Source organism: Pseudoliparis swirei, chromosome 1 (genome assembly GCF_029220125.1).
Source record: "Pseudoliparis swirei isolate HS2019 ecotype Mariana Trench chromosome 1, NWPU_hadal_v1, whole genome shotgun sequence".
In the NCBI taxonomy this organism is placed as follows: domain Eukaryota; kingdom Metazoa; phylum Chordata; class Actinopteri; order Perciformes; family Liparidae; genus Pseudoliparis; species Pseudoliparis swirei.
The window spans coordinates 15,453,833-15,476,856 of NC_079388.1; the positions used below are offsets into that span (position 1 = coordinate 15,453,833).

General features: G+C 46.3%; 2 protein-coding genes and 1 long non-coding RNA gene across 4 annotated transcripts; 1 reads left to right on the top strand and 2 right to left on the bottom strand.

Moving 5' to 3' along the window:
* Positions 1-9,872: 9,872 nt before the first annotated feature.
* On the bottom strand, positions 9,873-11,402 carry LOC130195127 (uncharacterized). The gene is made up of 2 exons (XR_008832021.1): positions 11,122-11,402; positions 9,873-10,551 (listed from the first exon to the last, which is right to left on the bottom strand). It is a non-coding gene; the product is annotated as an uncharacterized LOC130195127 (long non-coding RNA).
* A 351-nt stretch (positions 11,403-11,753) lies between these two features.
* oxsm (3-oxoacyl-ACP synthase, mitochondrial) lies at positions 11,754-15,272 on the bottom strand. 2 transcript variants are annotated; one of them, XM_056417495.1, is made up of 3 exons: positions 15,192-15,272; positions 14,062-15,112; positions 11,754-12,844 (listed from the first exon to the last, which is right to left on the bottom strand). In XM_056417495.1, exons 2-3 carry the CDS (start codon positions 15,054-15,056, stop codon positions 12,442-12,444), a joined length of 1,398 nt encoding a protein of 465 aa, XP_056273470.1. In that variant the 5' UTR covers positions 15,057-15,112; positions 15,192-15,272; the 3' UTR covers positions 11,754-12,441. The 2 variants fall into 2 exon arrangements, with proteins under 2 accessions (XP_056273470.1, XP_056273478.1); XM_056417503.1 differs by lacking the exon at positions 15,192-15,272 and having other exon boundaries at positions 14,062-15,181.
* A 220-nt stretch (positions 15,273-15,492) lies between these two features.
* ngly1 (N-glycanase 1) lies at positions 15,493-22,939 on the top strand. The gene is made up of 12 exons (XM_056417481.1): positions 15,493-15,672; positions 16,162-16,276; positions 16,406-16,636; positions 17,006-17,168; positions 17,290-17,509; positions 17,732-17,853; positions 18,587-18,732; positions 19,342-19,452; positions 19,545-19,730; positions 20,485-20,670; positions 21,930-22,107; positions 22,200-22,939. Exons 1-12 carry the CDS (start codon positions 15,572-15,574, stop codon positions 22,379-22,381), a joined length of 1,941 nt encoding a protein of 646 aa, XP_056273456.1. The 5' UTR covers positions 15,493-15,571; the 3' UTR covers positions 22,382-22,939.
* The last annotated feature ends 85 nt before the right edge of the window (positions 22,940-23,024 follow it).

Below are 23,024 nucleotides of genomic sequence, written 5' to 3' on the forward strand. Positions count from 1 at the left end.
TATATGAACAGAAATGAATGTATTTTAACTCTAAATCTGTCCTTCTGTACACATTACATCTATTACACCTGTGCATCCTGGAGAGGGATCCTCCTCTGTTGCTCTCCTGAAGGTTTCTTCCCTTTTTTCCCCCTGAAGGGTGATTTGGGAGTTTTTCCTGGTCCGATGTGAGGTTTTGGGACAGGGATGTCTATGTGTACAGATTGTAAAGCACTCCGAGACAAATTTGTAATTTGTGAAATTGGGCTATACAAATAAACTGAATTGAACTGTTACTGATATTTAGAAAACGACGACAATACTACAGCTCAATAAACTACACGCGGTCGGATATATACCCGCCTCACGCCTCACTCTTTCCCAGAAAGGTGTCTCTTCAAGTGAAGTGATTTCACAAAGTGCTGCCTCTTCAGCATCGGAGCCCTCACACCCTCCTGCACTCAGACGCCGAAGGTGATGTCACACCAGACGCTCGGAGTGTGTGAGTGTTCGGGGCTTCGCTGCCGTTAAAACTCAACTCACTTCCGTTCGCCCAGCTCGTTTTGGGGCTGGTGTGAAAGCTGTCGATCAAACCCTCTGGCTCGACGTCCGCAAGCAAATTAAAAAAAGCAAGGTTGCGTGCTGAACAGCGAAACAATGAGCTCTATATATAGATCCACGGTCCCATAAAAACAATCGCTAAAAAACAAATAAAGACCTCTCTTCATTTGCATTTTGCACCTTCCATTGCTATATCTAAAGTGTGTGCGTGTGTTTGTGTGTGTTTGTGTGTGTGTGTGTGTGTGTCTTGATAAATAATCAAAAGGCCTTGCTTCCAGAGGTGAATATTATGTGTGGGAATGTTCAATTATGAGCCATCAGATTAATAATAGTGAAATCATCGCACAGTTCTTAATCCGCATTTAAAAATAAAATCCAGTCGTCTTTGTCTGAGACACTTTGAGACGAGACGGTAAAAAAAATTCATGTGACAAGTCAATAAAAAGTTGATCACAAAAAAAACTGGTTACTTTTGACTCACATACATTGATGTTCAAAAGAAGCACTGATGACACGATATGAAGTCATCGGAACAGATTCATTAGCCCAGTTGGTCGGGTTCAAGTTAATCATCTCATGACCCCTCAGATGACCCCTAGCTTGGAAAACCACTGCTTTAACTAATAGGAAAAGTATAAACTCAATTGCTCTATAATGTGTTTACAAAGAGCCGAACTGCAACATCCAGAGGCGATTTAAATAATCCAATAAAGGCTAAAAAAAAATCGCAGCATCTTATAATTTAACACAAGGCAAAATATTGGGCCTGAATAGTGACCACAGCAGAGGAATGAAGGCCATCCAGCGAGGGAGAGGGAGAGAGAGAGAGAGAGAGAGAGAGAGAAAGTGGGAAAGAGAGGGGGTGAGAGAGCAAAGGGAAAGATAGAGAGAGAGAGAGAGAGAGAGGTCTAATTTTAGAACCTGGTGATAAGCTGTGCTCCATGTGGGACAGGGTGATATCAAAAGGGAATGCATGCTGACTCTGTTGCCATGGCGATCATAATTCAGCTTGGATGTCTCCTTAATAAGGAGGCAGGGATATAAAAAAAAAAAAGATGGGAAAAAAGGAGGAATAACGTGAACGAAAGTCATCATTACAGCAACGGGGATCGATAGTTCCCGCCCGGCGAAGGCCCTGAAGTACCGAGGCACGGGGACTCCGAGTCTCCGGGGAGAAGCGTCATCACGCGGCGCTGCTGCAACACGACGTGTTTCTGGACACACGTGTCCATGGACTACGTGTAAAGGTTATTAAAAAAACGCGTGTGTCACGGTACAGCGATCATGATGTATCCCATGATGAAACAAATCAATGGTGCGTGTTCGAGGAACACGCTGTTGAATACCACCGACTCACGCACGAAGAAAACAGAGTCGGAACCGAGATTGATGCACGAGTCCCGAGGCCAAAATATTCCACCGTGAAGACGCCGGGCTTTCCTTTTCTAGCGCGGAAAAAAAAAAAAAGAAGATTTTTTCGACTCATTCGTCTATGTCGGATTATTTTAAATTAAGAAAATTGATGAATAATTGATTCATTCATTAGCTGGATGTGACATCGAGAGGAGTTAATAAAACGTAATCTCTAAAAATGGGTCTGGAACGAAATTCCCCAGTCCGGTGATTCATCATCCGGCTCCGGCTTTATATCATGCTACTAAAATTCCGTCGGGACGGTGATATTACTCATCAAGTGAAATGTCCAAGCTGGCCAGATCGGGAGGCAACTGCTTTGTGCACTACTCACGAGGCAGTGAAGGTATATTTAATATATTGTAACGTCTCGGACGTTATGGACTGATGACACGGAGACGGGACAACGTTCTTACTCCTTCTTTATTGGGCATCCACCGACAGCGTGCTTCTCTCAGCTCCGCAGCTCCAACGTCAACAACCACAGTTCTCCGTCAACCAACCTTAACTTCCCGTTTCCCAACAGGTTAACCCCGCCTCCCCTCTACTCCGCCAATCACAGGCCCGCCCCCTCGACCAGCACGCACGGTGCCACACTGCTTGACAGCCACTTCACAGGGTCGCTACATTACCCTCCCCTTACAAAATTCCTTGCCCCCAAGGAACACCATTGACAACAGCAGGAACAACATTAGTAACAGGAGGAACAACATAAGCAACAGCAGGAACAACATTAGTAACAGGAGGAACAACATAAGCAACAGCAGGAACAACATTAGTAACAGGAGGAACACCATAAGCAACAGCAGGAACATTAGTAACAGGAGGAACATAAGCAACAGCAGGAACAACATTAGCAACAATACATCTCCAAAATAATGGGAAAACAATAAGAACTTTCCTTTTTCTTCTTTAAAGAAGATCAGGGTGGACTACCATCACTTCCAGTGAGACCAGGGTGCATTCTTGCCCTTTCTGGAACCTACGGTCTCACTTTAACTTATTTCTCCTCCCCTAAGAAACCACAAAGTCTCTGAACCGGCCCGGGGCCTTCTCTGTCTTCGCGGCCGAGCCGCTTGTGGGACTGTGTCGACTGGACCAGTGGGGTCGGAGGGGGCCGTCAAACCCGGAGCGCTGGCCAGGGAGTGAGCAGGGAGGGGAGGCTGAGGAGGGGTTCCCCGTGCCACTGATGCCATTGGCGAAGCAACCCCTCTGTACGGGGCGAGTCGGTCCCTATGAAGCACCACTCTCCTTCCCTTAGGAGGTAGCTGTAGCCTGTAAACGACCTCTCCCACCCTCTCCAACACTCTGCATGGACCGACCCATTGACTGTCGAGTTTTGGGCACCGGCCCTTCTTACGTACAGGGTTGTAGACCCAAACCAGTTCTCCAGCCTGAAAGTGCCTTCCTTTTTCTCTCACGTCGTAGTTGCGTTTTTGTCTCACACCTGCACTCAGTTGCTGTTTTCGAGCAAAAGCATGGGCCGCTTCAAGGCGGTCCTGCAGTCTCCTGGCGTACTCAGGCCCTGGGGGGGTGTCTGGGGAATCAGGGGGCCGTCCAAAAGCCAATTCTGCTGGGGTGCGGAGTTCTCTCCCCAGCATGAGCAGCGCAGGTGTACAGGATGAGGTCTCTTGAACTGCAGAGCGACATGCCATGAGCACCAAAGGCAAATGCTTGTCCCAATCGCGCTGGTGTTGCGAAGTGAGGATGGCAAGCTGCTGGCCCATGGTGCGATGGAATCTTTCCACCAACCCGTCACTCTGTGGATGCAGGGGGGAGGTGCGTGTCTTGTGCATGCCCAGGTGTTCGCACATGGCAGCAAACACCCGCGACTCAAAGTTCCTCCCTTGGTCACTGTGAATAGTCTCCGGTACTCCGAACCGGCTGAACATGCCTCCAACCAGGGCTTCTACGACCGTCTCTGCCTCCTGGTCTGGGATAGCATACGCCTCTGGCCATTTTGTGAAGTAGTCTATGGCGGTGAGAACATACCGATTTCCTCCATCTGAGCACGGCAGCGGACCCACCACATCCACGGCCACCCTTTCCATCGGTGCCCCAACTGGAAACTGCTGAAGTGGAGCGTGAGAGCGACCTGGGGGACCTTTCCGTGCCATACAGGGGTCACAACGGCGGCAAAAGTCTTCCACGTCCCTCCTGCACTGGCCCCAGTAGAAGCCCTTCCGGAGACGCCGCAGTGTTTTAGAAACCCCAAAATGTCCAGAACCTGCAGCTCCATGCATGGCTTCAAGCACCGCATCCCGTAAGTCCTTGGGGACCACCATCTGCCACTTTTCCTCTCCCGTTGCTGGCTCCTTCCATGCCCGCTGCAGCACGCCCTGAGACAGGCGCAGAGACCCGAACTGAGACCACAGACCTTTGGTTGCTTTGGAGAACACGGCCACCTCTTCCCACGGTGGCCTCCGCTGTGCCTCCAACCACCGTAGTGCCGGCTGTAGGTCTGCATCCTGTTCTTGGTGTTGTTTCCACTCTGCCAAGTCCACCGTCTGCAGCTCTCGGCATACAAACTCCTCCAACCGACGAACTGCAGCACAGTCTCCTTCCTCTTCACGCAGTTCCTTCTCACGAGTCTCTCTCCGCTCGCAGTAGCGGCACTCGCCTGCGGCACATGGCCTTCGGGAGAGCGCGTCGGCATTCGTGTGGCGCGTCCCAGCCCGGTGCTCCACGATGAAGTCAAAAGCCTGCAGCTGCTCCAACCACCTGGCCACCTGTCCCTCCGGCTCCTTGAAGGTCATGAGCCACTGCAGAGCAGAGTGGTCCGTCCTCACAGTGAATGTCTGGCCACACAGATAGTACTTGAAGTGCCTGATTGACAACACCACTGCCAAGAGCTCTCTGCGGGTAACGCAGTAGCGCCGCTCAGCCTTGCTGAACGCCCGGCTGAAGTACCCCACCACTCTCTCTCCTTCGGGTCTTGCCTGAGAAAGTACTCCCCCGACGCCTGATCCGCTCGCGTCCGTGTCCAGCGTGAAAGGTAGGCTAGGGTCGGCTGGGCTAGCACCGGCGCCTCAATCAGGGCTTGCCGAAGGCTGCTGAACGCCGTTTGGCACTGCTCTGTCCAGGCAAAGTTGCTGTCCTTCTGCAACAATTGAAACAGGGGCGCAGCAGTACACGCAAACCCTCGTACAAACCTCCTGTAGTACGAGGCCAGGCCCAAAAAACTCTTCAACTGTTTTTGGTTGGTGGGGTGGGCCAGTCGGCGACTGCCTGCACCTTCTCCTGCATTGTGCCAATGCCCTCCCCGCCTATCCGATGTCCCAAGAAGGAAACCTCTCTGCATGAAGTGGCACTTTTCTGGGTGTAGCTTTAGGCCTGCCGCTCTGATTTTTTCCAGCACCAACCGCAATGATGCCAGGGCTTGCTCGAACGAGTTTCCGTGAACCAGGATGTCGTCCAGGTAAACCAGGCACTGTTGACGTGGAATTCCTTCCAATACCTTGTCCATCAACCTGACGAAGGTGGCAGGAGCATTACACAGTCCAAAACTGAGGACCTTGAACTGCCACAGTCACCGTCCAGTGCAAAACGCAGTCTTTGGCCGGGCCTCCGGGGCGAGAGGCACCTGGTAGTATCCACTGCGGAGGTCCAAAGAAGAGAACCAGGAGGACCCAGAGACCAGGTCCAAAGACTCATCAATGCGGGGCAGTGGGTATGAATCTTTCCTGGTTACCCCATTTACAGGCCTGTAGTCAGCGCAGAGTCGCCAGCCACGTATCTTTTTTGGAACCATGACAACGGCTGCTGCCCAGGGGCTGTCGGAAGGCTCGATGACACCCGCCTGCAGCATGCTCTCGACCGCTTCGTCACATGCCTGTTGACGGGCCAGCGGGAGGCGGCGTGGGCGGCACTTGATAGGACGTGCGTCCCCTGTGTCAATCTCATGCTGCACTAGATGAGTTTGACCTACCTCATCTTCACTCTTTGCGAAACTGCCTCGGAACTCTAGCAGAAGCTGCCACAACTGCTCCTGCTGCTGAGGGTGTAGGTCGCCACAGTTCTTGCTCCACACCTCCCTCACCGCAATCAGCGTCCCATCCACCTCCTCCTCCTTCTGGACCAACCCGGACAGGGGCGTAGTTGTGAAGCTCATAGTGTGGTCAGCTGAAGCGAGGGGTGCTCCAGGGGAGACAGTGAGGGGGCCTGGGTTGCTGTCTACAGTCTCTACGGTACTCGCTGATGGTGCGGGAGGTCCGGAGGGAGGCAGTGCGGGGGTGAGACTGGGGATCATCGCGATAGCAGGCCCTCCTTGGAAACTCACTGTTGCAGGTCTAACTGGCAGCCTGTGGCCCTCAAAATGTCCACACCCAAAATACATGGGTCCTGTACGGCCGCTATCCACACCTGATGACAGACCGTCGCTCCCCCCACCGATATGGTCAGTAGACCTCTGCCTTTCATGGGTGCCAGCTCTCCGGTGACAGTGCGCAGTCGAACAGTGGTGTCGTCGAAACGAATCCAGCCTGGGACCATGTCTGGTCTAACCAGGGTTACCGTTGACCCTGTGTCCAATAGCGCCAAGCAGGGCACTCCTTCCACAGTGATGGGGACATAGCACGAGTCTCCCTTACCAGTACGTCCCACTGCCACAACAGGCTCCAGTTCTGAGTCGACGTCTGCTTCTGGGGGACGTGGAGTCTGGTGCCCCCAGGTGCACTGTTGGGCTCCTGCTGTCGAGACTTGAGGATAGGGTTTTGGAGTTGGGGTCGGGGTCCACATATCCTCCTCTATGCGAGCCCTGAACCGTTTCCCTGAGACCCGCTTGACTTGGGGCACTCCCTGGCTAAGTGCCCTGGCTGACCGCACCCCCAGCAGAGCCTGGGGCCGGGGCGTGGTCGGTGTGCTGGTTGTAGAGACACAGCTCTAATCAGTTCCGTCACCCATGCCGGTCTCTCTCCCTCTGAGTGACTCGGCATTGCAGACCGTACGGCAGGTGGACCCTCTCTTTGACCGCGTTCAGCCACTACACCCCACACATTCTCTCTCTCCACGGCCATCTCCAAGGCCGACTGCAACGACTGTGGGTGTTGTAGTTGCACTTGGACACGCAACTCATTGGGGGAGATTGCTCTGATGAACTGGTCCCGTGCCAGCTCGCTTTGTACTCCGGGGGGCATGTGTACATAGGCCCTCCGTGATAAGCATTCAATGTCATTGGCTAACACCCGCAGCGGCTCCCCAGGTTTTCTGCAGCGGTTATTTAGCTCATTTCGCAGGAGCTCCGGCTGTAAACATTGTCACGACAAATTTCCCCTTGGGGATTAATAAAGTATATATCTATCTATCTATCTATCTATCTAAACCGCCTCTGCAGGGCCCCCACCAGCGCTTGATAACTCCGCCTGTCCTCCGGGCTCAGCAGTAGGAGGCAGGACAGCGCATCGTCAGTGAGACACAACGCCAGCTGCAGTGCTTTAGTCTCCGTGGACCATCGCCCAGCATGTGATAGAAGTTCAAATTGGGCAAGGAAGGCTTCCCAGGCCGCCTTACCAGAGTATTTCGGCGTTTTTACCGTCGGCATTGCAACTGAGTGTTGGCCGCAACCCTCTTCCGGTATCGCTACATTCTGCGGAGAAACGGCGCGAAAAGTTGCTGCGGGACTCAAACCCGCGTCTCTGGCCATCTTCGCTGCAGACTCGCTCAGGCGATGCCTCGCCTCCCTTGTAGCTCCCGTGAACTCTCTGGCGATGTCCTCTGACCATCCGCAAGCTCCCTCCTCCTCCATGTCTCTATCTTCTCTCTTTACCTTCGTCCCGCCGACACGATCCATGGCAAACAGTCGGCTAACCGGCTAGCTCTCTCCACGCTAGGTTAGCTCTCCACCGGATTTATCGATCTTGTTAGTCCGAAATCACTTCTGACACCAATGTAACGTCTCGGACGTTATGGACTGATGACACGGAGACGGGACAACGTTCTTACTCCTTCTTTATTGGGCATCCACCGACAGCGTGCTTCTCTCAGCTCCGCAGCTCCAACGTCAACAACCACAGTTCTCCGTCAACCAACCTTAACTTCCCGTTTTCCAACAGGTTAACCCCGCCTCCCCTCTACTCCGCCAATCACAGGCACGCCCCCTCGACCAGCACGCACGGTGCCACACTGATTGACAGCCACTTCACAGGGTCGCTACAATATGAAGGAATAAATCCATGACATTATTGCTACTCTCCAACATGTGTATTTCATCCCATGGCTGCAGGATATTAAAATGCTGGTTTTAGTTATTTGGATTTGTTCAAATCAGAATATTTCCTGATAATGTCCGGATGGATATTCCTGATGATATGATATATGATATTCCTCTATTCGTCCCACAGTGGGGAAATTTCAAAAATCTGATCCAAAAAAATGATGATCATGACGATGTGATGACCCTTTGACCTTTACTGTAGCAAGAAGTCCCAGGCTCAAAACACACTTGTTCCCATCACTCTGTTTATTTATTTTTGTCTGTGGACATTCATGGTACCCAGATAATGAATCTACTGTTTTTTCAAGCACCCCCATCAACCCCCAACATCTCATCTCATACGCAAGAAAGATTGAATTAGAACATCGACAGTCCCCAGAGGGAAGGACTGGGCGAAGTGCAGAAGGGGCGGAGTCTGAGTTACTTTGATTAATTATAACTTTGGGTAATATCAACTGACATAATCACGGGCAGATTGTGACCCAATGGGCCCCTGTGCACAGACAAGACCCCCAAAAACACTAAATGCTTGGGCTCAAAATAAATACGTTAAATAAAATGCATGTATTTACAAAAACGTCAAAACTCGAGAACAATAAAAACATCTTTTATGGCCTGGAGCCACTAATGAGGCTTGAGTTATGTTTAATATCATGCCCACTAACAATAATCCTAAAAGCAGGCTCTCCTCTACTCTTAATGGTGAATGGATGAGGAAGAGTTGGTATGAAGATATGTGGGTAGTAAACAACAGCACTGGGTTAATTGTTTATGAATCGTGTAATAAATAGTGGAGAATGAGCATCTAATTATAGAATCAGAATGAGACATGTTTTATTGCCATGTCTATTTACATATACAAGGAATGTGTCATGGCGGGTGGTGCAACAATAGACAATGACATAAACAATAATAAACAATAAACACAGTGCGATAATTAAAAATATAAATATAAGTATGAGTAAAGTGCACAGACGGGCAGGTTTCAGAAGTGTAAGTGTATTTAAGGTGAATAATTGTGTATTTAAGGTGAAGAATTATGTGTATTTAAGTGTATTTGAATAAAAGTGTGTATTTAAGTGTGTTCAAGTGTATTTAAATGAAAAGGTATGTGTATTTAAGAGTGTTCAAGTGTATTTAAATGAAAAAGTATGTGTATTTAAGTGTGTTCAAGTATTTAAATGAAGAATTAAGGCTTCTTCCAGCATCACTTATTTACTAACGTCAACAAGTTGTCTAAGGCTGTGTCTATTACCGCGCACTTAACGAAGTACACTGCAATGCAGTGCACTGCAATTCAGTGTGATTTTGCCTTACCTTCACAGCATAGCTTCATGTAGTAGTTGCAATTAAATTCTCCTCGCTAGGTATGCTAAATTCTCAATTATCTTTGTCAGAAGTAGCCTTCTTCTTTGCAATCCACATACACACCATATGGAAATAAAACATGACAAATCTGTACATGTTTGTCCCTAGATTCCAATTAGTTTTAAGAATTATCCACTGAAATGATAGGCATCATCTGCTTGAATTCACAGTAATAGGCCTACTTTGACTGACTGTACTTTTATACACATCTCTGTTGTAGTGAAGTTTACCCTGATACAGGAATCAATTAGCAATTGAACACACAGGCATATTAATTATTGTTACAAACATGCATCAATTCTAATATAAATCAGAAAACGCAATAAAAGACTTCAAAACCTCAATGACAACATTTTATTGATAAAATGACTTACATATTAATATAATCTTCCCTTCCCCTCCCCACACTCTACAGCAGCCACCCAGTCCCAGGCGGCGCTGCCGTATCAATGTTGCAATGCCACTGCTGGCGTTGTATTGTGATGGCCACAGTGACATGAGGGTGGACTTCAGGCTCACCGAGAGTCATTCAACGCCCTCATGGCTGTGCTGGGCACTGACTGACCACGGTTGGGGCCCCGAGATCTCCCGTCTAGTTTTTATTTTTTGGCTTGCCAGCGCCACCTCCTATCGGGTGGTGGCCAGGGCCTTCGACAGGCCCCGGGCTCAGAGCATGATGCCAGGGTCCTGAATAACAGCCCCATCTACTATGAGCAGTCATACCCTCCACCAGGATACTGTATCCTTGGGGATGGTGGCTCCCCCTGCCTGTCCCAACCCATCTGCCTCATGACCCCCTTCAGGCAGCCTGTCCACAACCACCTCCAAGCACGCTACAACTGCTGCCTGTCAAAGGTGTGTTGTGGAGAGGTCCTTCGGGATACTGAAGACGCGATGGCGGTCCATCTTCTTAAAGGCCCTGGAGGTGGATGTGAGGTTTGTGCCAGAGGTCATTGGAGCCAGATGCAGATGTCGGGAGGGCAGCAGAGGACCAGCACCAGCACCTCCAGGAAACGTCTCTGGGCAGGAAACAGAAATAGGATAGCCATTCAGTGCTCTGTCCCAGACCACGATTACATTTAAATTAATACATACATACACGACATTTAAAAAACAACACACAACGATGATTGAAAGCTACAATTATTTCTAGAAGGACAAGCTTAGATAGCTATAGTAACGGTATTAATTATCGGGCGGCGTGTGTGCAAACGTTCGCGGTGTCATGTTAACCCGTTATTAAACTGAGCATATCCATTGTTAATCCATTATTAAAATTGCTATTTCGATTGGTTAAGAGAACAGCCGTTGTTTAACACTGTCCGATGACTGACATAGCTATCTGTCGTCGGACTTGCCGCTGGAGCCCGCCACCTGCCCCGCTCGTCAAGCGAAAAGTGTCCGATAAAAGTGCACCTTCGTCGGACTGGCGAGAGGACCAGGTGGTGGATTAGCCAGCTAGTTTATCATAACTGCCATGTAGATTCAATGGCATCTAATGCTACCTAGGTATGCTCACTAATCTGAGAATGGCATGTTAGTAGTACATTGTAATACCAGTACAATGTGTAATTACCGCTGATACTTACATTTACAGTCTGTAGCTTCGTGGTCTACTGCTTGTGCTGTTCGCCATTGTTTTAGAAATAAAATGAAAAGCTGGCGAAATGGCTCCTCCTCTTCCGCTACGTCGCCAAGATGGCGGCCGTTGAGGGCGAGTAGTGTCCATCGTTTTACACTACATTTTTTGCCCGTTTGCAGTGCACCATCCGGGTACTTTCAGTGCACTGAATTCTGCTGGTTTTTTCAGTGGCGCACTTCGAACACTGAAAGTCAGTGCTCGAAGTGCTCAAGTGCGCGGTAGTAGACACAGCCTAAATTTCGAGGCGTCTGAGTTCCGGTTTCAAGAAAACACAGGTTGCCTATAGGAAGCTAACGAGGCAATTATCGTATAGTATCTTCTCAATATTAATATCAACCTCTTCTATTATTTCCTCTCAATCTACTCTGATGGATCTAAAAAGTCTTCTGTGCCTCTCTTCAAAATTCTTTATTATATAAAGGTCGAGCACCTCAGCCAGTCCGCCTGCTTGTGGCGGCGATGTTTATTTATCTGTTGCACTGAAGTGTCTAAAACGATGGATGTTTTCCAAATGTACTTGAACGCAACATACATGACTTGCTGTGAAACGACGCCACCTGCTGGAATAAAGGGAGCATCTGCTGAGTGAAGTCTTTATTCTAGGTCCAGTGGTGAAATGCTCATTTTGAACAGAATTTAACGAAACTGTTAGGACTGGATCATACTTATGGAAGTGAAATTATTATACTATACAGAAGTGATATTATTATACTACACATAAGTGATATTATTATACTATACATAAGTGATATCATTAAACTATACATAAGTGATATTATGAGGTACTTTTGTTTGTTATACAGGCTTATTCTACTCCACTGGGAAATAATTTACTTTTTACTTCACCACATATCTTCGACAGCTATAATTAGTACTAGTAGTCACTTTTCAGATTAAGATTATACATGAAAGAGACATAAAATATGACATCCGTTGGGGATATAAAATATTAAGCCAGTGATTATCAACCTTCTTGGATTGTGGCGTTATAAAACAATTAAGCGAGTATTCCCGGACCGGAAATGAGCAACTATTTCTATTCTGAAAAACTAAATAATTAGAGAAGCAGTTTCCAGCTAAATCCACAAAAGATCTCTCGTTCAAGATTTTCTCCTTTGCTCGATATAATTGGATAGTGTTTGACTGTTGTCGGGGTCATCTTCAACTTGAGGAAATTACAAAGAGCATTTCTTAAAACTATTCCTTTAATAATTTATAACACACACCACATCTGTAAGTCTGCTAAGAACACGCGTGAAGTGTGTCATCAGACGCTGCCGAGGCACAGCGAGGCGTTGGTGCCGCCGAATCCGAATGAGTTTGTGAGGGCGACCCTGCGGCCCTGAACGTGCCACGGCTGCGCCGCGAGGGGCACGTAGTTCAGGTCGAAGTCCGGCTCGGTCCGGTCCAGGTTGAGAGTCGGGGGCAGGACCCCGTGGTAACAGGCCAACGCGGTGAACGCGGCCTCCAGGGCCCCCGCGGCCCCCAGCAGATGTCCGGTCGCTCCCTTGGTGGAAGAGACAGCCAGGTTCTCCGCCGTTTGCCGGAAGAGCCTCTTGACGGCGGCGTTTTCGGCCGCGTCGCCCAAAGGCGTCGACGTGGCGTGAGCGTTCACGTACGTCACCGCCGCCGGTGAGACGCCGGCATCTCTGAGGGCTGCGGACATGCATCTGTAGAGACACAGGGGTCACGGGGTCAACTCTCTCCCTCTGCACCTCAGACCTCCTGCGTCACTCACTACTTTCAAAACGGCGCTTACAACTCATTTAAATCTGCTTAATTTAGAGATGTTCGTTAAGTATGCTTCTTGTTTATTTTCTTCTTCTATCATTTCAATTTTTGCCTTGAGAACCTTTTAAAGCACTGTACAAATAAAATGTTTATATACAATTATTATTAAAATGTTTGTTTCAAACACAGTTCTAAAAATGATTTTAACATTCACTTTCTCTTCCACATAAGTCAGACTAACCTGAGGATTTATTTATAACCTTTCTGCTTGTGTTTCTTTCAGCATCGTTTCCTCTCCTCCCAGATCTCAGCAATCGGGGCTACTATATTTAAATAAAGCTGTGAATGAAATGACTATGTGAAATGAGAAAGGCATCACTTTAGTGTGCAGTTCCTCTGGTATGTTTTTGTGAGATACATTTAGAGTGAAATATCTCTCGGGGTACTATAGATGATTGCCAGGTTCCTAATTTTTTTATTATTTAAATAGCCGTCCACTGTGGCTTTTTTTCGGGCTTCTTCGCTCTTCTCTCAAATTTGACTGTGTCCAATAAAAAAGACATTTGTACAATCTGCATTTTTCTGTTGTGTACAAACGTCACACATAATAAACAAAAACTTAAATGACAAAAGAGCGAGCAGCAAGTATTGGAGAAATCACACAAAAAAAGTAGAGTGTTTTTTCCCCGTGTGACCACTACCGATCCCCACGGTGGGAACCACTGCTTAAAGAAGTTACACTAGTTTGGTGGTATACTACAATTAAATATATGAAACACAAGCACAAGCGGTTGTCTCTTGCATGCTTGAACTAAACTAAACTAGAAAGGGCACTCGGTAGATTGGGCATTGCATTATGAACATGTTGGCATTAGTTGCATGCCAATTGGATATAAATTGACCGTGCTATGGTAATAAGAATATTTTTACCTTTCCATGACCTTGACCTTTGACCCGATTGATCCCAAAATCTAATCAAATGGTCCCCGGATAATAACCAATCATCCCACCAAATTTCATGCGATTCGGTTTAAAACTCGTTTTTGTTATGCGAGGAACACGCATACAAATAAATAAATAATTAAATAAATAAATGGCGATCAAAACATAACCTTCCGCATTTTCAATGCGAAGGTAACAAACTACAAAGAGTCACCTGAAGGCACCATCTCCATCTGCAGTGGGTGCAGTGATGTGGCTGGCGTCGCCGGAGAGTCCGTAACCCAGGATCTCTGCGTAGATCCTGGCTCCTCTTCCCACCGCGTGGCCCATCTCCTCCAGGAGGAGCACCGCCGCTCCCTCGCCCATCACGAAGCCCTCTCGCTCGGGGTGAAAGGGCCTCGACGCCCGCGCGGGGTCGTCGTTCCACTTGGTGGCGAGGGCGCGGGCCCTGGCGAAGCCGGCGACCGACAGGGGCCCCACGCAGGATTCCGTCCCCCCAGTGACCATCGCCTCCGCATCCCCGTGGGCGATGAACCTGGCGGCGTCGCCGACGGCGTGTGCGCCCGTGGTGCACGCCGTGGACACCGCGTGGTTGGGACCCTTCAGCTTGTGTCTGATGCTTATGTGGCCCGCAGCCATGTTGACGAGGATGCGAGGCACGAAGAAGGGGCTGACTTTTTTGTAGCCCTTTTCTCGGAAGGCGAGGGAGGTGCGAGCGATTTCCTCCAACGACACCATGCCCATGCCAACAGCCACCCCGGTGTTGACTTGCTCCTCCGTGGTTTTGGGGTGCCAACCTGCGTCCTCCAGGGCCAACTGAGCAGCTCCAAGGGCCATCACTGTGGCCGGAGCCATGCTGCTGATCTCCCCACGAGAGGCAAACATCTCCTCGTTAAACTGGCCCTGGTCATTTCCTCTGGGCACCAGTGCCGCCACTTTACAGGGAACAGACGCGTACTCCTCTGAGTGAAGAGCAACTATCCCACTGTGGCCTTGGATGAGGCGGTCCCAAGGTAGTGCAGTCCCAGTGCCCAGAGGACACACTAACCCGATGCCAGTGATCACCACCCTCCTCTTGTGCTGCTTCCCAGAGCTGCAGTGTCTGGTGTCTTGGTTGGGACCAACACAGACGGTCTTCTGAAGAAGTGCCCTTATGCTCTGTGGTCTCAGGTGGCGTTTAGTCCCACAGGTCAGTGACAGAGCAGCCATGCTGCTGTAGCTGTCAGGTTTCCACACAGCTTGCTTGTAACTTTGGGGAATCCTCCCTTAATAAAAGAGGAATAAATGTGTAAAATCGAAGTTTAAATGTCCTCCGGACTATTTAACTTTTAGTGTGTTACTTACCAGGACGAGCACCGCTTCAAAGTTAGCTGACAATTCTTAATACATTCATAAAGCGAGGAAGTCCAGCCTTGTAGCTATTCTTCGGTAGCACTTATGATCGCCGGATTCGTTAAATATGTACATATCAAATACAAAATATATAATAAAAGCAATAGAGAGGAAAGACAATTAGTTGTGTGAGATGAAACATAATAATGTTTAAAAAAACACGTAACGTTATTTATATTCTTTAAAGTAGCAAACAAATTCAGGCGTTTACGAAGTCAGCTAAATATAGGACCCAAAACATCCATTAGCCAAAAATTGCTGCCTTAGCTTTAAAGCTAGCCCTCATACTCGAAAGGAAAAGGACTTTTTTAGTTTGTTCATGAAACACCAGCATGGCTTTGTCCCCGGCGGTGACAACACTGTCTGAAAATGAACATGAAGTCTTTCTCGACGTTGCGAAGTTGTTACTTACGTACGCGGATAACATTTTGAGGTAAGGTTGTTTACTTAACGCAATACAGCAGCGGTGTGTTGAGGTTTGACGTGGTGGCTTAATTTATGTGTATTATAAATGAAGTAAGATATTTAATATCGTGTCAACGTCAGCCTAGTCGTCGGTAAAGATAATATAGCTCACCGTTAATTTAGCCCCGTCATATGCCGTGTTTGCACACCAAACCTAGTCTAAAAATCAAGCTTTCTCATGCGCCATTGTGTGTCAGCACGCGCCTTTGCATTTACAATCTTCACGTAACTTAAGTATCAGTCGCCAAGGTGTTCGTGGGTAGTTCGTCATACAAGTGACTCACCAGGGAGATGTTTAAATATCTATATATGTACCTATAACTCCACTAACATTGTCACTTTGCTGCGCTGTGGGCTGAGGTACATGTCTCAAATAAAGGTGTCACGTGTTATTGTAATTCCACTCATTGGAAGAATGCATAGCATTACTTTATCATATGTTGTCACCTTCCAACAGGTATCCCAATGAGGAAAAGTACAGGTCGATCCGCATAGGCAATCCTACATTCTCCACCAAGCTGTTGCCCATCAAAGGTGCTGTGGAATGTCTATTTGAGATGGGATTTGAGGAGGTAATGAGTACCTGCCATGTGGCGACTGTTGCATGTTAAAGCCAGCGCTCCGCCTGCTTCACTGCCTCTTTGCTCATCTTTCATCGGACCAACTGAATACATCTCATGGCCTCTTGCACCTCTTTTCAGGCTGAAACCCACCTGGTGTTCCCCAGGTCTGCATCCGTGGAACAGCTGAAGCTCATCAGGGACTCCATGGCGGCAGAGATTGATCAGAGACTGCGTGGAGAACAGCCCGTCCAAACTACTGCCCAGGTCGTCGCACCCTCGGCTTCACCCTCTTCCTCGGTGCCAGAGAGCTCCACTGCTGCCTCCAGCCAGCCAGTTACACCACCTCCATCACCACAGCCTTCCTCCTTGGTAAATATGTGCTCTTCCCTGTTTTAAAGTGTGTTAAGTGTGATGCTGTAATATCATTGTAGCAGTCACATTGAGGCTAAATACACCTCATCTTACTTCTTTCTCTTTAATGGGTGAAAATCATTTTAATATCAAATTTAAGAATAAACAAGTCTTATGATGGACATCTAAACTTAATAGGATTAATAATGTGAAACCCTATTTAATGGCAGTTTTCAGATAGATAGATTAGAGCATGGCATAGCCCTGGTTTGTGTTTTTAGGGAATTATAATGCTTTGCCCCTCATCAATATGAATACTGTTTTAAGATATTGGGGTGTTGGTTGTTGCAGTCCTGTAATCTGGATGTTTTCTTGTCTTTCCATCAGGAGAACAGTATGAGCTTTTTTCTGACTCTCCAGTCAAACTTCCAACATGTGATGCTTTATGAAAATTCGGAGCTACAGCAGAAAGCTAGAAGCCACATTCCTCACCAGCAGCTGTCCTCTGCGGCTGAAGACAAGCTGAGGGAGGCGAAAGAAGCTGATCCAGGTAAAGTCCCCATCGTCATTCAAAATAATCGATTGTATGTTTGGTTTATACTGTATGCGAATAAAGACGTGCATTAAACGGTGATTCAAAGGGACCCTCTGACATGCTTTTCTATTTCCAGAATGTAAACTTGGAATAGAAGACTACCTGGTGCTGGAGTTGCTCAGATGGTTCAAACAGGACTTCTTCTCCTGGGTGGACTGTCTGCCCTGCAGCCAATGCAATGGCCGGACCCACAACGCCCTGCCCCTCAGTCCCACCCCTGATGACATCAGTTGGGGAGCCCAGCGAGTGGAGAACCACTTCTGTCAGAACTGCCAGCTCGCCACCAGATTCCCGAGGTGTGTGTGTGTCTGTGTGTGGTCATATTAAAATTAGGATTAATTTGGTTTTCACTGTTTTTTCATTTCATTAAGCTTTAGTTTAAACTTTAACTTGACTGTTTGACAAAATGGCACGGAACATTTTTTCTTCCAACAGTCTATGAATGAAGTTAACTACAAAACCCATGGAGTATATATTAATGCTTTAATTGCTTGTTTTCCATCTTTTGTTATTACCAGGTACAACAATCCTGAGAAGCTTCTTGAAACCAGGAGGGGGCGCTGTGGAGAGTGGGCCAACTGTTTCACACTGTGCTGCAGAGCCCTCGGCCTTGAGGCCAGATATATCTGGGACAGCACAGGTAAGTCCATGACTGAGAGAGTCGGCTCATAGGTACTTTATTCATCCCGAGGGAAATCTTTGCATCACTGATTACTGATCCCACAGAGAAAACAGCAGTTTACTTAATCTATTGGAAGGAAATGTGAACGTGTCGTGAATACCGGCATTTTGGATTCAAAAGAAAATCTCAACTCAAGATCCACATCCAGCTTCTTCCTGAGCTTTCAGTTAAGTTTGCTCCGTTGACACTTAGTTTGCTCAGTTATCACGACTGAAGCTGGAATCTTTAATTGGTCATTCAATCGGAAGAAAATTATTCTGCAATTTTTAATTGATTATTATTTTTTCTCATATTACGCTAAATGATTAATCTCTGGTTCTGGCATTTTTAAAGGTGAATATTTTCTTTCGTCATTTAAGATATACAACTGGATATCTTCAGGTGATCAATAATGAGCATCGCCAGTTCACAAGCTAAATAGAAACCAATAGTTTCTCTTCACAATAATTAAATAACGCTGTTTTCAAGAATAGAATTATGTTAAATACTGAAACCATTTATTTTAAATATTTTACCATTTGAAATGGAAGTTTAAGATATTGAATACTAATTGTTTTGCACACTTGAGTTTCAAATATTAGGAACATGTTGTCACATTTTTACTACACCACAAAATGTACTTTCTTACTCATGCAGTGTATGACGTGCATGAAGGCTCACTGTGAGTCCGTGTGGTTCTCTGGTGTTTCAGACCATGTGTGGACCGAGATCTACTCGCTCTCTCAGCGCCGCTGGCTGCACTGTGACTCGTGTGAGAACGGCTGTGATAATCCTCTCCTGTATGAGATTGGCTGGGGGAAGAAGCTGGCCTACGTCCTGGCTTTCTCCAAGGACCAGGTCAGACAAATGGACACTGCATATTATCACTACATCTACCACAACTGTTACTATTCTCAGTTGTTCAATTATATAGCGGTATTAATCAAGTTTCATTTCCTCCTTTTTGATTTTTGAATTTTTTGTGATATTATTTCTGGTTGTTTCTTTTAAAAACAAACAAGACAAATGAACATTTTAAGTAAAAGTATCATTTCCTTTTAAGGATAAAGACGGTTACAATTGTTATTTCTTTTTTTTGTGTCAATAAATCGCATGAAAACATCCGAGGCAACAACGTGTTAGTTTGTCTAAATACTTTCTGATTATTTTATGGTTTTGTTATGACTATGCCATGCGGGGTGCTAATTATACAATCCTACTCCATTCCTGTATAACAGTGTTTTATTCCGTAGATTGTTTTAAGTCTGGACATAAAGCTCTGCAGTTGTTCTGGTGCTCGGTGTGAATACAAATGTTGTCTTTCCATATCAATTGTTTTCTAGTATGTGGCAGTTCTAATTTCCTACATTTCCCCCTCTGTAAAGCTTAGCACTTCCTTTGGGCCAATGAGCAAAGACCCGAATACTCTTCAGACCGTTCATGCTTCTGCGTGTGTTTGTGCTGCAGGTGGTTGATGTGACGTGGAGGTATTCCTGTAAACATCCAGATGTTTTGTCGAGAAGGACCAAAGTTCAGGAGGCCTGGCTGCTGCACACCATTACTGGACTCAATGCCTCCGTAAAGCCCCTCAAACTCTGCATGCAAGTCTAATGGCCGCGTTGAGTCTGAATAAGTAAGTAAAGCACTCTCCATCTGCTCTGTTACTGCAGAGGCAGCAGTCTCTCAGTCCAGACAGGAAGAAGGAGCTGACGGAGCGGCTGCTTGTCGAGCTCGTGGAGTTTATTTCCTCCAAGAAACCAAAACCAGGAGAGCTGGGCGGACGCAACTCCGGCTCTCTGGCCTGGAGGATCGCACGTAGAGAGACCAGAAAGGCGGACGCAGGGACCTCCACACAGGTACAGTTGGTCATACATGGTGCTAGAACTCTGCTTACTCCACTCAGTATTTATGCATCTAATGATTCTCTATCGCAACATGATATTTAATGCAATGATGAACTAGGGATCAATATTAGGTGACAGGAATTATTTTTGTATTGGTCATTACAGATAAACAAAGTATTTTCCATTTTGTCCCAGTATTTAAAATCTTTAGATGAAAACTAAAGTTTATTACAACCTGGCTATTATTTTTGCAGCTCTGGACAACAGTTCTGTTCATGTCTGCAAAATCAGACAATGTAAATGACCCCATGTTAATTAAATAATGCTGCATTCACAGAATCTTTAAAAAAAAAAAAAACATTTCAAAACGGGAACATTTGTTGTCTAAAGTAAAAATATTGTAACTATTTTCTGTGCTCCTCGACAGACTTTACAACCGGCTGTAATATAGCTCCCTCACACCAAAGCCAGTTGTTTCAGTTTGCCATAGAAAGCTGTGTTTTATAGCAACATGTATTCCTAGAATATTAACATTCAATAGTTGACACGCAAAAACCGGGTGAGGAGAAACCTTCCCGAGTTGTCTATAACGAAGGAACTTAACTGTTTCTGTGGATTTGAGTCATTTAATGTGATCTTGTCTTCAGCCAACAGTATATTTTGTATTTGAATAGCTTGATGTATCAAAGCATGAGAGCGTAACAGCTGGATGTCCAATGCAAATCATTATTTGACTAAAGTATTGTGTGTTTTTTTTCTTTCTCAGGCTACAGGTTATGTGTTCACGCCCACTGAGAAAGAGAAGAGTGACAGGTTGCTGCATGTGCGCTACAGTGTCACCAAAGACCAGTACTGTCGAGTGTCCAACGACTCTGAGGTCACTCAGAGCTGGGATCACTGTGTGTGGAGCAAGGAGTCGGTCTTCAGGAAGGTGGAGAACGACTGGGAGATGGTACGCTTATTATTGCTGTCTAACAAACTCCTGTGTTTCTGTATTCTATGGCTCAGGATGGGACGCACCGTTAATTGGGTTGTGAAAACCTTCATTATGCATCTTTGATTATCAATGTATAGTAATAGAGGAAATGTAAATATTGACATTTGCATTGACTCCTAATTGGATCTAAAGGGCACATGAAACGGGTTCAGCGACCTTTAACTCAACTCATCGAGGGTCGAGAGTAAGCTATCACTCAGAAAAGGCCACTTTAAAACTTTTTAAAAGTAATTTTGCTCACCTGATGATGCCCTCAGTGGTGCTTACCACTCTGCAGGTTGTTACGGTTCATGGCGATACATTAACACAGACCAGCTGAGGCCAATGGGGAATGTTATTTAATTTGGCATGTTACAGTATTTAACGATGTATTGCACAATTTAAAATATTCACCTGAAGATGGCGCTATGATGAAAGGTCAGAAGATCACCAACTTTGGCAGGATTCATCCTTTGGGGATCATGAATATCTGTATCAACTGGCGACGCGACCAACCCACAGACTGACTCTTGAGTACTCTGGTTTGTGGAACTGGTCGAGAGCCCTATTCGACCCATTAGAATGCTAATCGCCTACTTTTGCATTTCTAAAGAAGTTGTCGTCATTGTTTGATTTAATCGGAGCGTGTGAGAACCACGGCGAGACGCGTGGGAGTTTGTGTTTGGAGGAGGCGCCTTCAGTTTTTCAGACCGGCAAGAAAGGAGCACTCTGATGCTGCCGTAGTTTTTATGTGATTTTGAACATGATTAGGATCGTATCATAACATGTAATAACTAGAATGGGCACTCGGTAGAGCGCATACCTTCGCATATCACAAGATTGGGCATTGAATTATGAACATGTTGGCATTAGTTGCATGCCAATTGGATAAAAATTGACCGTGCTATGGTAAAAAGAAGATTTTGACCTTTCCATGACCTTTGACCAGATTGATCTGATTGATCTCAAAATCTAATCAAATGGTCCCCGGATAATAACCAATCATCCCACCAAATTTCATGCGATTCGGTTTAAATTTTTTTTGTTATGCGAGGAACACGCATACAAATAAGTATTTACACGGCGATCAAAACATAACCTTCGGCATTTTCAATGCGAAGGTAAAGATCTAGAGTGATGTTAAATAATAAGGGACTGCAGGAAATTAGAAACTGTTTATACTAGAGTCACTTCTTTTTAGATCCTGGTGACCAGATTGTATTTCTTTTCTTCAGGTGTACATCTCTCGAACAGAAGGCTCCCCTGTGGGAACAATTTGCTGGAAGTTTGACTTTTCTCCGGCGGGAATGAAGATAAAGTCTTTCTCAATCATGGCCAGTAGTCAGACCTTCCACTCTGGGAAAGTCAGCTGGAACTTGCACTCGGGCCAGAGTACTACCGAGTTCTCTGGAGGTACGGTTGTGTAATTGATTTTTCTTTTATAGAATACAATGTGTGACATGATCCCTCCTAAAGATTTCCTCTCCCGTGTTTTGAACCCTCAGATGGGAAGATGCAGTCGCTCCAGAGTCTATCCGGCTCCTCGGAGTTCATTGTCGTAGCAGAACTCAGCGGCGGAGAGGAGGAGACGTCATGGCAGCACTCCCAGCTCTTCAGGCAAAGCTTGAAGGAGAAGGAGAAGGAGGAGTCTTCATTTGAAATCCTCATCCATTTGGAAGATGCTTAAAAGTTGTAATTATTTTTCCAGTGTTGACTGCTTTGGCGAGTTCAGGGCTTAATTAACATTACTGGATGATAGTTTTGTATGATGACAAATCGGTGCAATATTTAAATGTGTGTCAGACCTCCAGGATGAGTGAATAGACGTGGCTTAACATGAATGAAGACATGAATACTGTACCCATTGCAGAGAACTGTTGTTTGCATATTTTAAACATTCATTTGACTGATGACCAAATAACCCTCTGAGACAAGCAGTTTAAAATATACATGTAAAAGGGTTTTACACATAAAAAGCCATGTTTTGTTGTTGTTTTTTGGCCTGTAAATGTCAGTAATTTGTGATATCTAGAGACATTCCACACAGCAAACCCAGGCTGATGTCCAGCTCAGTTTGCTCCACTTTCTCCTGCTTGGGCTAATTATTGTTGGTCAATGTGTCATTTAGAATTCGGCTTCGGCATCTTTACATCGTGTGAAGCCAGTATTAAGTGTTGAAAGTGTGATTGAAAGGGCAGAATGTGAGGAAATAACATGGTACATGTTAATAAAGATATTTCTTTTAGCCTGTTGCCTCGTGTTTTTGCTGCCATCTTGCGTTGGAACGTCGCCTCTTCCTATTGGTCTAGGTACCGGCGCTTTTGAAAAGC